Source organism: Bombyx mandarina, chromosome 02, assembly GCF_030267445.1.
Source record: "Bombyx mandarina strain Sakado chromosome 02, ASM3026744v2".
In the NCBI taxonomy this organism is placed as follows: domain Eukaryota; kingdom Metazoa; phylum Arthropoda; class Insecta; order Lepidoptera; family Bombycidae; genus Bombyx; species Bombyx mandarina.
The window spans coordinates 6,465,288-6,477,815 of record NC_143209.1 but is presented as its reverse complement, the minus strand read 5'-3'; the positions used below and the strand labels follow the sequence as shown (position 1 = coordinate 6,477,815).

The 12,528-nt window shown below is 41.9% G+C and overlaps 1 protein-coding gene across 2 annotated transcripts in view; it reads left to right on the top strand.

Moving 5' to 3' along the window:
* Positions 1-12,528, top strand: part of didum (dilute class unconventional myosin) — a 65,827-nt gene that overhangs the window by 23,970 nt on the left and 29,329 nt on the right. For both annotated transcript variants that reach the window (XM_089733811.1, XM_089733806.1), the window contains exons 16-24: positions 645-725; positions 2,069-2,207; positions 3,677-3,834; positions 4,446-4,620; positions 5,380-5,469; positions 5,950-6,134; positions 6,435-6,691; positions 11,340-11,466; positions 12,224-12,302. In XM_089733811.1, coding sequence (XP_089589937.1) covers positions 645-725; positions 2,069-2,207; positions 3,677-3,834; positions 4,446-4,620; positions 5,380-5,469; positions 5,950-6,134; positions 6,435-6,691; positions 11,340-11,466; positions 12,224-12,302 — 1,291 coding nt within the window. The remainder of the gene's footprint in view (positions 1-644; positions 726-2,068; positions 2,208-3,676; positions 3,835-4,445; positions 4,621-5,379; positions 5,470-5,949; positions 6,135-6,434; positions 6,692-11,339; positions 11,467-12,223; positions 12,303-12,528) is intronic.

The following is a 12,528-nucleotide window of genomic DNA, read 5'->3' as shown; positions in this document are numbered from 1 at the left end:
AGGACCTCGTGTGAGTCCGCGCGGGTAGGCACCACCGCCCTGCCTGTTACTGCCGTGAAGCAGTTATGCGTTTCGGTCTGAAAGGTGGGGCAGCCGTTGTAACTATACTGAGATCTTAGAACTTATATCTCAAGGTGGGTGGCGCATTTACGTCGTAGATGTCTAAAAAAAACACACAGTACAAAGAACATGAAATTGTTTATATATTGTTACGCCGGTAAGAGTAACGCCATCTATCGCCGAATAGTCGAACGAATATCGAAAGATCTAGTAGCACCTAGAACGCTCGAGAAGTACAACGCCATCTATTGTCAGATGACGGAAACACAATACTAGAGATGTGTGGAATATTCTCGATAATTCTAGGGATGAGGTATCGACTATAAAAGCGTTGTAGGTAGTCAGTAATCGGTTCTACTCGAAGCGAAACAGCGAACGGATCACCTGAAGCGAAGCGGAAGAAGCGAATTGAGAATTTTAAAATATTTGTGAAGTGTTCTCAGTGTTGAATACATTGTTAACTTGTAATTCGGTAGAATCTTATTTATCACGAACCCCAGCGCGTAACAATATCTGTAGATGACATATATGTATAAGTAATTACAGCATCACGACGTATAAGTGGTCTGTGTCCCACACCGCAGGGCTTGCGGCGTGCTGGAGACGATACGGATATCTGCAGCCGGCTTCCCCTCCAGGTGGCTGTACCAGGACTTCTTCCATCGGTGAGCTGGTTCGATTCTTATGATGGTTAATTAGGAAAGTATTTGCGAGCTCATATCGCAACACTTATAATAATAATTAAACATATTATTATAAAACATAAATAAACATTTATAATAATAAAAAATAAAATAAAATAAAAATAAAAACCTTTTATTTCAAGACATCAGTCTCATATTGTGTTAGTATTACAAAGAACTTACGAACTATGTTAGTATTTAAATAAACAAATCAATAAATCAACTAAATCAACTCCGGCCCTGGCAACCCCATCAAGCAGCATGTAGAACATGCAACTTGATGAACCTACCCAGGGTCGGGCCATCCAATCTTCCAGCTAGTACCCTCAAGACGTTGGTGCTTCCTCCTACTCTACGAATAATGGATGCCACCTTTTTGCGCATTATCGCGAAGTAGTCATCTGTGTGCGCATCGGCGAACATGCCTGATGCACTACAATAAGGTGGAAGCCTCAACAACGCCCTGAAGGCATTATTATATTGTATACGCAGGGCATTATCCGTTTTTTGGGTATGAGTAGCCCAAAGACCGCTTGTGTAAAAGGATTGGCAGTAAGCCTTGAAGAGGGTAATTTTGACCGGCACTGAACAACCTGCAAATCTTTGTGCCACTACATTCCCTCTGACAGCCAATGCCCTGCGTTCCCTTTCCATGTCCATATCATCTTTTAATTCCTCAGTTACAATATGCCCTAGATATTTGAACTGTGTTACTCTTTGTACAGGTAAGCCACCGAGCATTAGAGGCGGGACATGAGGTGGACTTTTGTTTACACCTCTGAACACCAACAGCTCACTTTTACTAGGGTTATATTTTAGGCCATGATCCTCAGCATAGGATTCACATATGGAAAGCAACTTTCTTAACCCACATGGCGACTTGAGATGATTCATAACTAGGCTGGTGGTGAGACGTTTATATTGATGTTAGGACGTCCATACTGGTGGTAGAACATCGTAACGTCGTGGTCGTAGCCGTTGTAACTATACTGAGATCTTAGAACTTATATCTCGAGGTGGGTGGCGTATTTACGTTGTGGATGTCTATGGGCTCCAGTAACCACTTAACACCAGGTGGGCTGTGAGCTCGTCCATCCATCTAAGCAATAAATAAAAAAATTTAAGTTCAATTAAAAGCATCGAACTGTTGATGCTGATACCAAATAAAACGCATCTGTAATTACAAAGCCTGTTAAGCGATATGTTGCTTAATCCCAACAGCCTTTTCACCCCTCGATAATAGTCTACAATCGATCGAATTATAATTACAATTGAATAGTCAGCCTCGTTAATATCCGACCTTATTCCCCTGTCGCGATTAACAGATACCGCCTCCTCTGTCGGCACAAGGACATCGACCGCGCCAACATCAAAGGGACGTGCTCTATAATACTTTCCAAGCACCTCAAGGATCCGGACAAATACCAGTTCGGGGCCACGAAGATATTCTTCCGGGCGGGACAGGTCAGTGTCAGGGTTTTTATTCAGCATTATACGACAGAAAAAAGAAAAAACTCACTCAATTAAGTTTTTTTTTTAAGGGAGTTTATCACCTGGTAACTAAGACCTTTAAGTCATGTCCTATTTCAATTTATATTATTACTTTTATGAAATATGATGAAATGAAATGAAGATGATTAGTTTGTGACATTAATCAACTGGGATGAAATCAAATGAAATGAGATGAGATGATATGGGATGAAATATAATCTCAGTAAAATGGTGGTCATTTACTGAGATTTTTTCAGTGGACTTTTTGGAGGATCCCGAGAAGTTACGTCCAGCGGCTTTGTTTCATTTTCCCACATTTGTGCACTTTCACAGATATTAAACAGTTAAGAAACCACCATTATTACACATTTAAACCTGAAGAAACACTATATAGACAAAATAAAACAAATCACACAACTTCGCTCCTCGCGTTCCCGCCAAAAAGTCACAATTAAGTTATGACTTCAGCAGTGTTTCCACTTTAATTATTTCCTTTCCCCACGCCTCAATTCAAAATTCCCCATCTTAGGGCTTTTTTCCCCTCTAAAATTTTTCTGCTGTAGTTTTTACTTTTGGCCCTAGTGTAGTAACTAAAAAAAAGGTCTATATCGATTTTCTTGTATAGCCTATCCACGCCTCTAGTGATACTATACTATGATAATGTTATTTACACAAAATGCCATTTACCCATGATTTCTCCTTTTAATGTCTTCCCCTTTTTCTCTCCCTATGGACCCTAATTTCCCCTCAAATGGGGAATTTCCTCTCAATGTGGCAACACTGGTCTTCAGGTGACCGTAGCGATATGACAATCTCTGAAACACGATACAAGTTGTATCATAATCGGTCCAGCGTTAGCATGTGATGCTGAAACTAACATGGGTTTGGAGTGAATGTATTCGTGTCTCACGGTGTCCACACGTGACAAGCAGGCCGCTGTCTATAAAAAAAAGACCTCTGCCTATTTGATGTCGGCTTGTATAAGAGACTACGTTCAACTCGTGGATATGCTCAACAATGTTTTTTTCAGTTCCCTAACAATATAGACAAACAATTACAAATCGACGCTTGAAAGGCAAACGTGACTAAGCGAGAATAACTGCTTTGTACATAAATGATAGGCAATAACAATATTCGATGCGCAAAAAATATATATTTCTAGGTCTATTAAAACCACCAGGATTGATCCTACAGTTAGATTCGTTAAAATAGAATTTTTTTCAGGTATTTCAACTTTAAATTAGTCTACTGTAAAGTTCACGCATTGTCGCTTAGTCACGTTTGCCTCTCAAGCGTCGAAATCTATTCGCTAACAAAATTTGATTTTTCTTTGTCGTGTACTATGACGTCATTGTACAACACTGCTTACGGTTTCTATACTATCCATACAACTATTACAATGAGTTTACGAGTTGAAGTTTTGACCTGTTTGACACGAGCAGGTCGCATACTTGGAGAAGGTCCGCGCGGACATACAGCGCGAGTACTGCGTGCGCGTGCAGAGCTGCGTGCGCACGTTCGTGGCCCGCCGGAAGTACCTCCGGGTCATGAGGACCGTGGTCGGCATCCAGGCCCGCTCCCGGGGCTACCTGGCCAGGCGGTGAGTGTCCCGTCCCTTGCGTAGAAGTATATGTAAAATTTTGTCATCAGTAAATAATTGTAAATCATCTTTTATAGTATGAGGTAGAGCCCTCTGTGAATTGATATTTTAACTTCACGTATAATTCTAAATTAAAATTCACTACAAGAGGTTTCATACACACGTTAGTATTAAAAAATCTCATAGATGGCGCTGTATTAAAAAGAAACACTACACCGAGAACGTCTTACGTGTTCTATCTCATTCTCTCGCCGGCTGAATCCTATACATTTATGTGTTTGTATATGGACTTATTTTTTCGTTTCATCGACTTTGAAATCACAACGATTCTAAAGAAGTTTCACTTCAAGAGCTATTTTATTTATTTATTTACTAGCTGACCCGGCAGACTTCGTAGTTCCTCAATTGATAAATAAAAGACCTAAAATTTTGTATAAAATAAACTTAAAACAAATAAAAGGAATCCGTCCGACGGGAGGGGGACACATCAAAAGACAAACAAAATTGTTATTTTTATTTAATTCTGAGCATTTTCATATTTATCTACCTTTTAAACCTTTTCTGGACTTCCACAAGTAATTCAATATAAAGATTTATTTATCGTGTGACAGCAAAGCGCAGGAGCTACGCCGCGCCCGCGCCGCCGTGACCCTCCAGCGGCACGCGCGCGGCTGGCTGGCGCGGCGCAACTACCGCCGGCTGCGGGGCCTGGCGCTGGCGCTGCAGGCGCGCGCCCGCGGCTACCTCGCCAGGAGACTGTACCGGGACCGCAGGAAACTAAGAGCCGTGAGTCATCCGACAATCTTATCCGACTTTAACTAGTGAGCAACGAACCTTCAAACACAGCTAGTAGATTCATTCGCGAAGCAACTTTTCTTTAGTTGGTCTAGGCGGCGCTCGGGCAGCTATTAGCAAATCCCACCCCTCCTGGCTGAGCCTTTGCTCGCCCACCTGTCCTGGTGAAATTGGAAAGCTCTCCGGGCCAGGACCCTGAAACTGCGATACTTTAAGACTTAATTAATAATTTTTTTGTATGGAAACTAGCGACATCTTGTAGCGAATGCCCATAAACTTATATGTTGTGGTAGACTCTGTGAAGCACTGCTCTTGCTAGGGTTCGTGTTAGCATCGTCGTCGGGTTTGAGTCCCGTGAGCTCACCTACTAGCTAAAGTTATGCTGAAATAGCCTAAGCTCTCAGCTTAGGTAGGAAAAAATAAAAAAGTTAAGCAGCGACTTGGCTGTGCCCCTGATATAACTGACGACCATGGGCGACGGTAACCACTCACCATATTTTTTTTTGCCTTTTTAGGCAGATGAGCGTACCCCCTGATGATAAACGGTCACCGTCGCTCATGGACGTCAGCAATGCTAGTCGCCGCCACTTCCGAAAATAAACTAACAATTTTAATTTTAACAATCAACCTTTATTATTTGCTTCGTTCGAATTTTTATAAAGGTTGCTACAAATAAAAATTGCGTATTAAAAAAAACTATGCGTGTACTTATGTACGCACTATATCGACTATAGCATTGTTCGATTCCAGGTCGTCACGATACAGAGATACGCCCGCGGCTTCTTGGCTAGACAGAGGGTGAAGAAGATGAAGAGACAGATAATAGTCGCGCAGGCAGCGGTGAGATCATTGTGCACAGTGACGTCACGACACGCGTGCTGTAGTGTCCAGTTGCACAGGACCCCTACAATGAACTCATAAAATGCTTTAAAAATAAATAAAAATGACCATAGAATATATTCGAATGTCCAAACACGTCATTACGGATCCTCCCGATCCAGTAACGGTGCTTTTAGGTACCACAAGCACCGGTCACCCTCCTCGTCGAACCCGTCGCTTGCGACGAAGGGCTCGGCGAGTAAATTAACCCACAAACACAGCCCACTGAGTTTCTCGCCGGATCTTCTCAGTGGGTCATATTTCCGATCCGGTGGTAGATTCTGCGAAGCACGGCTCTTGCTAGGGCCAGTGTTAGCAAAAAAGTTAGCAGAATGGGTAGGAGAAAAAAAAATCTCGACCGTGAATGTTGACCGTATGGCTCCGGTCCCTGACATCCACGTTCTGGTCTCCAGACAAGTACATCTCGTTGAACGGTTCCAGATCCGTCGTTTCCTAGCGCGTCGCCAGTACAAGCGGCTCCGCATCGAGGCCCGCAGCCTCGACCACGTGAAGACCCTCAACAAGGGCCTGGAGAACAAGATCATCAGCCTGCAGCAGCGGCTCGGCGGCGCCATGGAGAAGAACAAGCTGATCGAGCCGCTCACCGCGCAGGTCGCGGACCTCAAGTTAGTGGCGGGGCGTGAGGGGCGCGGGGGTCGCCGCAGTGTCCCCGATACAGACTTCCTTCGTTCTAATTTAAAATAACTACCGTAGCCACATCAACCTCATGTCTCAAAATACATTCCTTTATCGTGAAGTCGTTCATGAGCCTTTATTGAGTACGTATGACACACGAGTACACCGGACCGCGGACGTCTTACTCAAAAGGCCACGAACGAATCTAGAATAACAAAATCACACACACACACACACAATACATACGTATATATATATACACAATATAATATATATATATTTATTATCAGGGCAAAACTGGAACTACTCAAACTTGTGGAGATCGAAGTGAAAACTTTGAAAGTCGGCATCGACGACAAGGACAGCATTATAAACGCGCTGCGAGCGGAACTGCAGTCGGAAAGGGACGCCAATATGCGGCTCGCCGAAGCGAAGAAAGGGATAGAGGATCAATATAACAAGGATAGACTCACTTGGGAAGAAGAGAGCGAGAAATTGGCCAACGAACTAAAGAGCGTCAAAGAAAACTATACGTTAGCTATTGAAGGTAGGAACTGTTTTTTTGGGGGAGGTGGGTAGTTTTGGCAAAGACTTATTTGAGGCTTAGTTGACTTGCTCAGTGCGAGTTTTTTAACGTTCTCGATCGCGTTAAAGTTAACTCGTATTTGTATGGAGTTGGAACAGCGCCCCTAGCGGCAAACGAAGGGAAGCTGTTACTAAACACACAGATATATAAAGCCTCTGTTTCTACCGCGAAGCCGTTACAATCCGGATTGTTGAAGGATCTCTTATTAATAGGATATATCAAAGGATATAGAATATATTAATAGGATTCCCTCACATCCCTAGAACTATCGAGAATATTCCACACATCTCTAGTATTGTGTTTCCGCTATCTGATAATAGATGGCGTTGTACGTCTCGAGCGTTCTAGGTGCTACTAGATCCTTCGATATTTGTTCGACTATTCGGCGATAGATGGCGTTACTCTTACCGGCGTAACATTACGTAGTCTTTACTGCAGGCTCGTACCGATAGGCGATGAGAAACACCAAATATTTCACTTATTTACGTGTATAATACAACAGAGATACGTAGCACGCGAGGTACTTCAGCCATTACATTTTCTTCTTTAGTCGATGTCATCACGCGATCTCGCTCGCACGCGTCCGTAGGTAATGTGCGGGATAGGGGAGAGAGAGAGAGAGAGAGTATTCTTTATTGTACACCAAAAAACAAATAAACAGTGCGATACATTAAACACAAAAAAGTACAATTGGCGGTCTTATCGCTATAGAGCGATCTCTTCCAGACAACCATCAGGCGGACAAGAACCATTTGGAAACGAACTAAGCGCGGTGTACCGTTCCAGTGAAATACATATACATAATGTACACATACATATATACATACATACACACAAACATATCTCCGTAAATATACATACAATTAATACACAAAGTATTATAATATAATAATTATTATTAATTTATATATATATATATTTGGATGGAATGGATTGGATGGGATAAAAAAAGGATGGGACAGGATTTGCAAAATCAAATTAAATGTTGCTATTTTCAGAAACAAAAACTAACAGTTCTAAACCAGCGCAACCCCTATGGCTATGGCCCTTTCGTTCTGGAAAAAAACTAAACCCTATTCAGATTTACTGGTGGTAGGACCTCTTGTGAGTCCGCGCGGGTAGGAATTGAAGCTAAGTACACACGGCTTCTTCGTAATACAATGCTGTATGTTTTCCTTCTCGGCACATAATATCGGTTTTATTGTTATGTAAAACCGTAATATTATAATAATTATGTAAATAAGTGATTTTGTTAGCGCAGTTTTCATGGTGCATATATTTTTTGAAAGTCGTCCTGGCGTAAGGATAACACGTCCGGTGCATTTGTATCTAGCGATGCACCGGTGTTCGGATCTCGCAGACGGGTATCAATTTTTCTAATGAAATATGTACTTTACAGATGTTCACGATTGACTTCCACGGTGAAGGAATATCGCGTAGTAATAATCCAACCCACAAAATTATAATTTGCGTAATTACTGGTGGTAGGACCTCTTGTGAGTCCGCGCGGGTAGGTACCACCGCCCTACCTATTTCTGCCGTGAAGCAGTAATGCGTTTCGGTTTGAAGGGCAGGGCAGCCGTTGTAACTATACTTGAGACCTTAGAACTTATATCTCAAGGTGGGTGGCGCATTTACGTCGTAGATGTCTATGGGTTCCAGTAACCACTTAACACCAGATGGGCTGTGAGCTCGTTTAACCAATCTAAGCAATAAAAAAAAGGATACAACGTGTTGTTTACAATATGGACGTTAAATAAATTGATTGTCATTGCGATAGTCGCGAGCGATAATGGTATAGCGATAATGAGGCAATTAATATAATTTCTATATCTGCAGTGAACATCAGACCTGATAAGTTTGACGAATGAAACTCTTAACAAAATTATATGTTGTTCATTAAAATTGTTTTTAAGTGAAATTCGCTTTTAAAATCGGTTTTGTATTATAATATCGATAAATTATAATACTAGTTCTTACATGTGCAGTGAACAAAACAATAATTCAGTGTTAAAAGATAAAGTTTAAAAAAGAATTCGATAGAAATAGCAATAAAGAAATTCGTTTTGAAATTATTAAAAAATATGTCAACTGAATTCGCGAGTAATATAGATAAAATTGTTTTAGTTGTCAGCTGAGGAATGTAAAGTGTTATTTTCGGTGTCCGCGCCAGTCGATAAAGTTCTATTAACGACTAGCTGTACCGCTTCCGCTTCGCTGGGCTTATTATTTCTCACCCCCACAAAGATTCTCATCATTAACGACCCCGCAACTGGTGTAGGCAGTCCAACGCTCATATAAATATTAACCTATCCATTAAGTACATGTATTTTCTACATGGATACCAAGTTTCAAGTCAATCGGATGCACGGTTCAGTAGTTATAACGGAACATCCGTACAAACCAGTGTAGATTTATATATTAGTATAGATTTATGTTGGACAGGATTGTGTTCTGTGTTGTGCGTACTAGAATAACACAAGAGAACCGCTGAGTTTCTCGCCGGATTTTCTCAGTGGGTCGCGATTCTGGTGATAGATTCTGCGATAGAGAGCAGTGCCTCTTCCCAGGGCTAGTGTAAGCAAATTCCCTCAGATTGTGCCCATGAGCTTGCGAAATTGTTGAGGCTGATCACTACATAGTATAAAACAAAGTCGCTTTCTCTGTCCCTATCTCTCTCTCTCTTCGATCGGTTCCTCACTGCTGAGGATCGTGACTCCGTCTGATTTCGTCAACCAACTGTCTCCATCGATCCCGCCCTGCAGCCCGGTGGAGTGCGTCGCTGATAGGTATCCCCAGTTCCTCCGCTATTTGGTCCGACCATCGTTTGGGACCTCTACCCCTAGGCCTTTTTCCCTCTATTTTACCGGTCACCACAAGGCGTTCCAAATTGCTGGTATCCCTACGTGCAACATGACCAACTCTGTCCCTATTTTTTTTTTTTAATGCTTAGATGGGTAGACGAGCTCACAGCCCACCTGGTGTTAAGTGGTTACTGGAGCCCATAGACGTCTACGACGTAAATGCGCCACCCACCTTCAGACATAAGTTCTAAGGTCTCAGGTACAGTTACAACGGCTGTCTGCTTCACGGCAGAAATAAGCAGGGTGGTGGTACCTACCCGCGCGGACTCACAAGAGGTCCTACCACCACTGCCTATATCCATATGTATGCTTAAATCTTTAAAACTACGCAACGGATTTTGATGCGGTTTTTTTTAATAGATAGAGTGATTGAAGAGGAAGGTTTATGTGTATAATAACATCCATTAAATAGTGGAGAAATCAATAATAAATTATAGTTTCCGAAGCGAAGCGAGTGCGGGTCGCTAGTATCAAATAAAACGGACCTTTACAAAATTAGATGTCGCGAAATGTCGTTTAATCCAAATAGCCGTCGATATACATAAAAGTGGATGGGTAGTTGCGCGTTGTTCGTGTCTATAAATGCTCAAAGCGATGGTGACGTCAGAGACGGTGCGTGTCGGCACTGAAGGCGATTACGTCACCGACATCCCGACGTGGTCGAGGGAATTCAAATATAGAGCCCGCTTCTGGAAAGGTAAAGCTTAATGAGCGTTTCAGAACGAAAGCCTTACTTATGATAAGTTGCTGTGAGGATTTGCTTAATTTACGAACGTAAGACTTGGGTGGACTATGTGTAAGAAGTTGCGTGATATTTTTTTATTGCTTAGTTGGGGTGAACGAGCTCACGGCTCAACTGATGTTAAGTGGTTACCGGAGCCCATAGACATCTACAATGTAAATGGCGTCACGCACCTTGAGATATGAGTTCTAAGATCTCAGTATGGTTACAACGGCTGCCCCACCCTTCAAATCGAAACATTACTGCTTCACGGTAGAAATAGGCAGGTTGGTGGTACCTACCAGTGCGGACTCCCAAGACATTCTACCACCAGTGAAAAAGGGGAGTGCAGGGGTGACGTGTGATAGACCTGAATGAGAAAAGGGATCATGGTACTCCAACCCATAGTGGGTTGAAAGCAAGAACAAGATCTACATAATTAAAGTCTTTCACATAAAATTACAAAAATATATTCGGAAATTTTTGTTTGTAGGGTTGTTGTGTGCTTAGTTATGTGAATCTTTTATAACCCCTCGAGGTTACCAGAATAGGTAGGGAAAAATAAATAAAAAAAAAGATGTGTGGTGTCGTGGATCACCGGATAGGAATGAAGTTCCTTATTATAAAAATATTAATTTTAAGTTCTATTCGAGGTATAAAGAAAACAAAACTGGAGGTTTCGCAACAACCCACGGTCATTCGGTAACGTACGAACTTATTGTGGTACACTTCATTCACAGTTGTTTGCATAAGAGTTAGTGTATTGCGCAAGCGAACGCTCTGAGATCGTGGTCAATGAATGATAAAAAAATATGTTATTTTTTGTACGTTATTAAAAAGTTAAGTCGTTCACTGTGTGCATTACTAATAAAAATCTTACGTTACGGACGTTTTTTCCCGGTTATAGTACCCCTCCGCATCGTCCCATAAGGAACTTCGTTCCAAAAAAAAATTGAATTGAACATTGCCTAAGCTCCCAGTAACTCAGAAGTCGGATGTGTTTAACCGCCTGCTTCCTCCGCAGAACGGGATAGGCAGCATGAGTTAGAGAAGAGCAAACTCAGTGCCGATTTAGAATCGGAGAGGCAGAGTCGTCAGAAGCTGCTGTCCTCGCAGTATGAACTCCAGGAACGTATTGATACGCTACAGAGGTAAGCGAACGAAGATTAATTTATCTATACTAATATATAAATATATAGTGGTTTTTCCGGATGTTCCGTTATAACTACTGAACCGTGCATCCGATTGACTTGAAACTTGGTATCCATGTAGAAAATACATGTACTTAATGGATAGGCTAATATTTATATGAGTGTTGGACCCCCTAAACCAATTGCGGGGGCGTTAATGATGAGAATCTTTGTGGGGATGAGCAATAATAATGTTAATTTTAAATGCCCAGTGAAGCGGACGGGTACAGCTAGTAGCATCTAAAGTTAAATAGCTCTTGTTCTGACTCAGTAGTTAACTTTTAATTGCCATCTTCTATTAGCCAAAATAACATCGCAGATTTTATGTACATATTACATTTACGCTTTTCTTTTCTTTTCATTTAAAACTAGAGCTGAACTTTGTCAATGGATATTAAACAATTAATGAAAATCGCTTGACAGACAGACAGACGAGAAAATGGAACTCAATAGTTTTGCCTTTGCCTTGTTATATTCTATTAATATATTGTATTCATATAAATAAATAAAGTATTTAAAAAAAAACAATTGAAAAAACAACACCCTTTATTAAAAAAATGTTCGTTTAGACGAATGCTGCTAGTGCAGGTGCGGCTGTCAGCAACTCACCTTACATTAAAGCTCATTAAATAAGAGTTAGCAAACACTACAACTATCTGTGCTTAGTTAAGTAGGGAAGTTAATCAACACCCTGTATAGCGAAGCTTCTGTGACACAGGGCGCCGCCGGCCAAGGAACACAGGAGGTCGCTCTCCGACGCCAGCAGCAACTCGCAGCAGGAGACCGCAGTCGAGGACGTAAGCGTTGAAAGTCAGCTGACTTTGTTAAATTCGTAATTTACCCGATGGCCTTGAGAGTTCGCACGGGTAGGTACCACCACCCCGCCTATTTCCGCCGTGAAGCAGTAATGGGTTTCAGTTTAAAGGGTGGGGCAGCCTTCGTAACTATACTGGGACCTTAGGACTTCTATCTCAAGGTGGGTGGCGCATTTACGTTGTAGATGTCTGTGGGCTCCAGTAACCA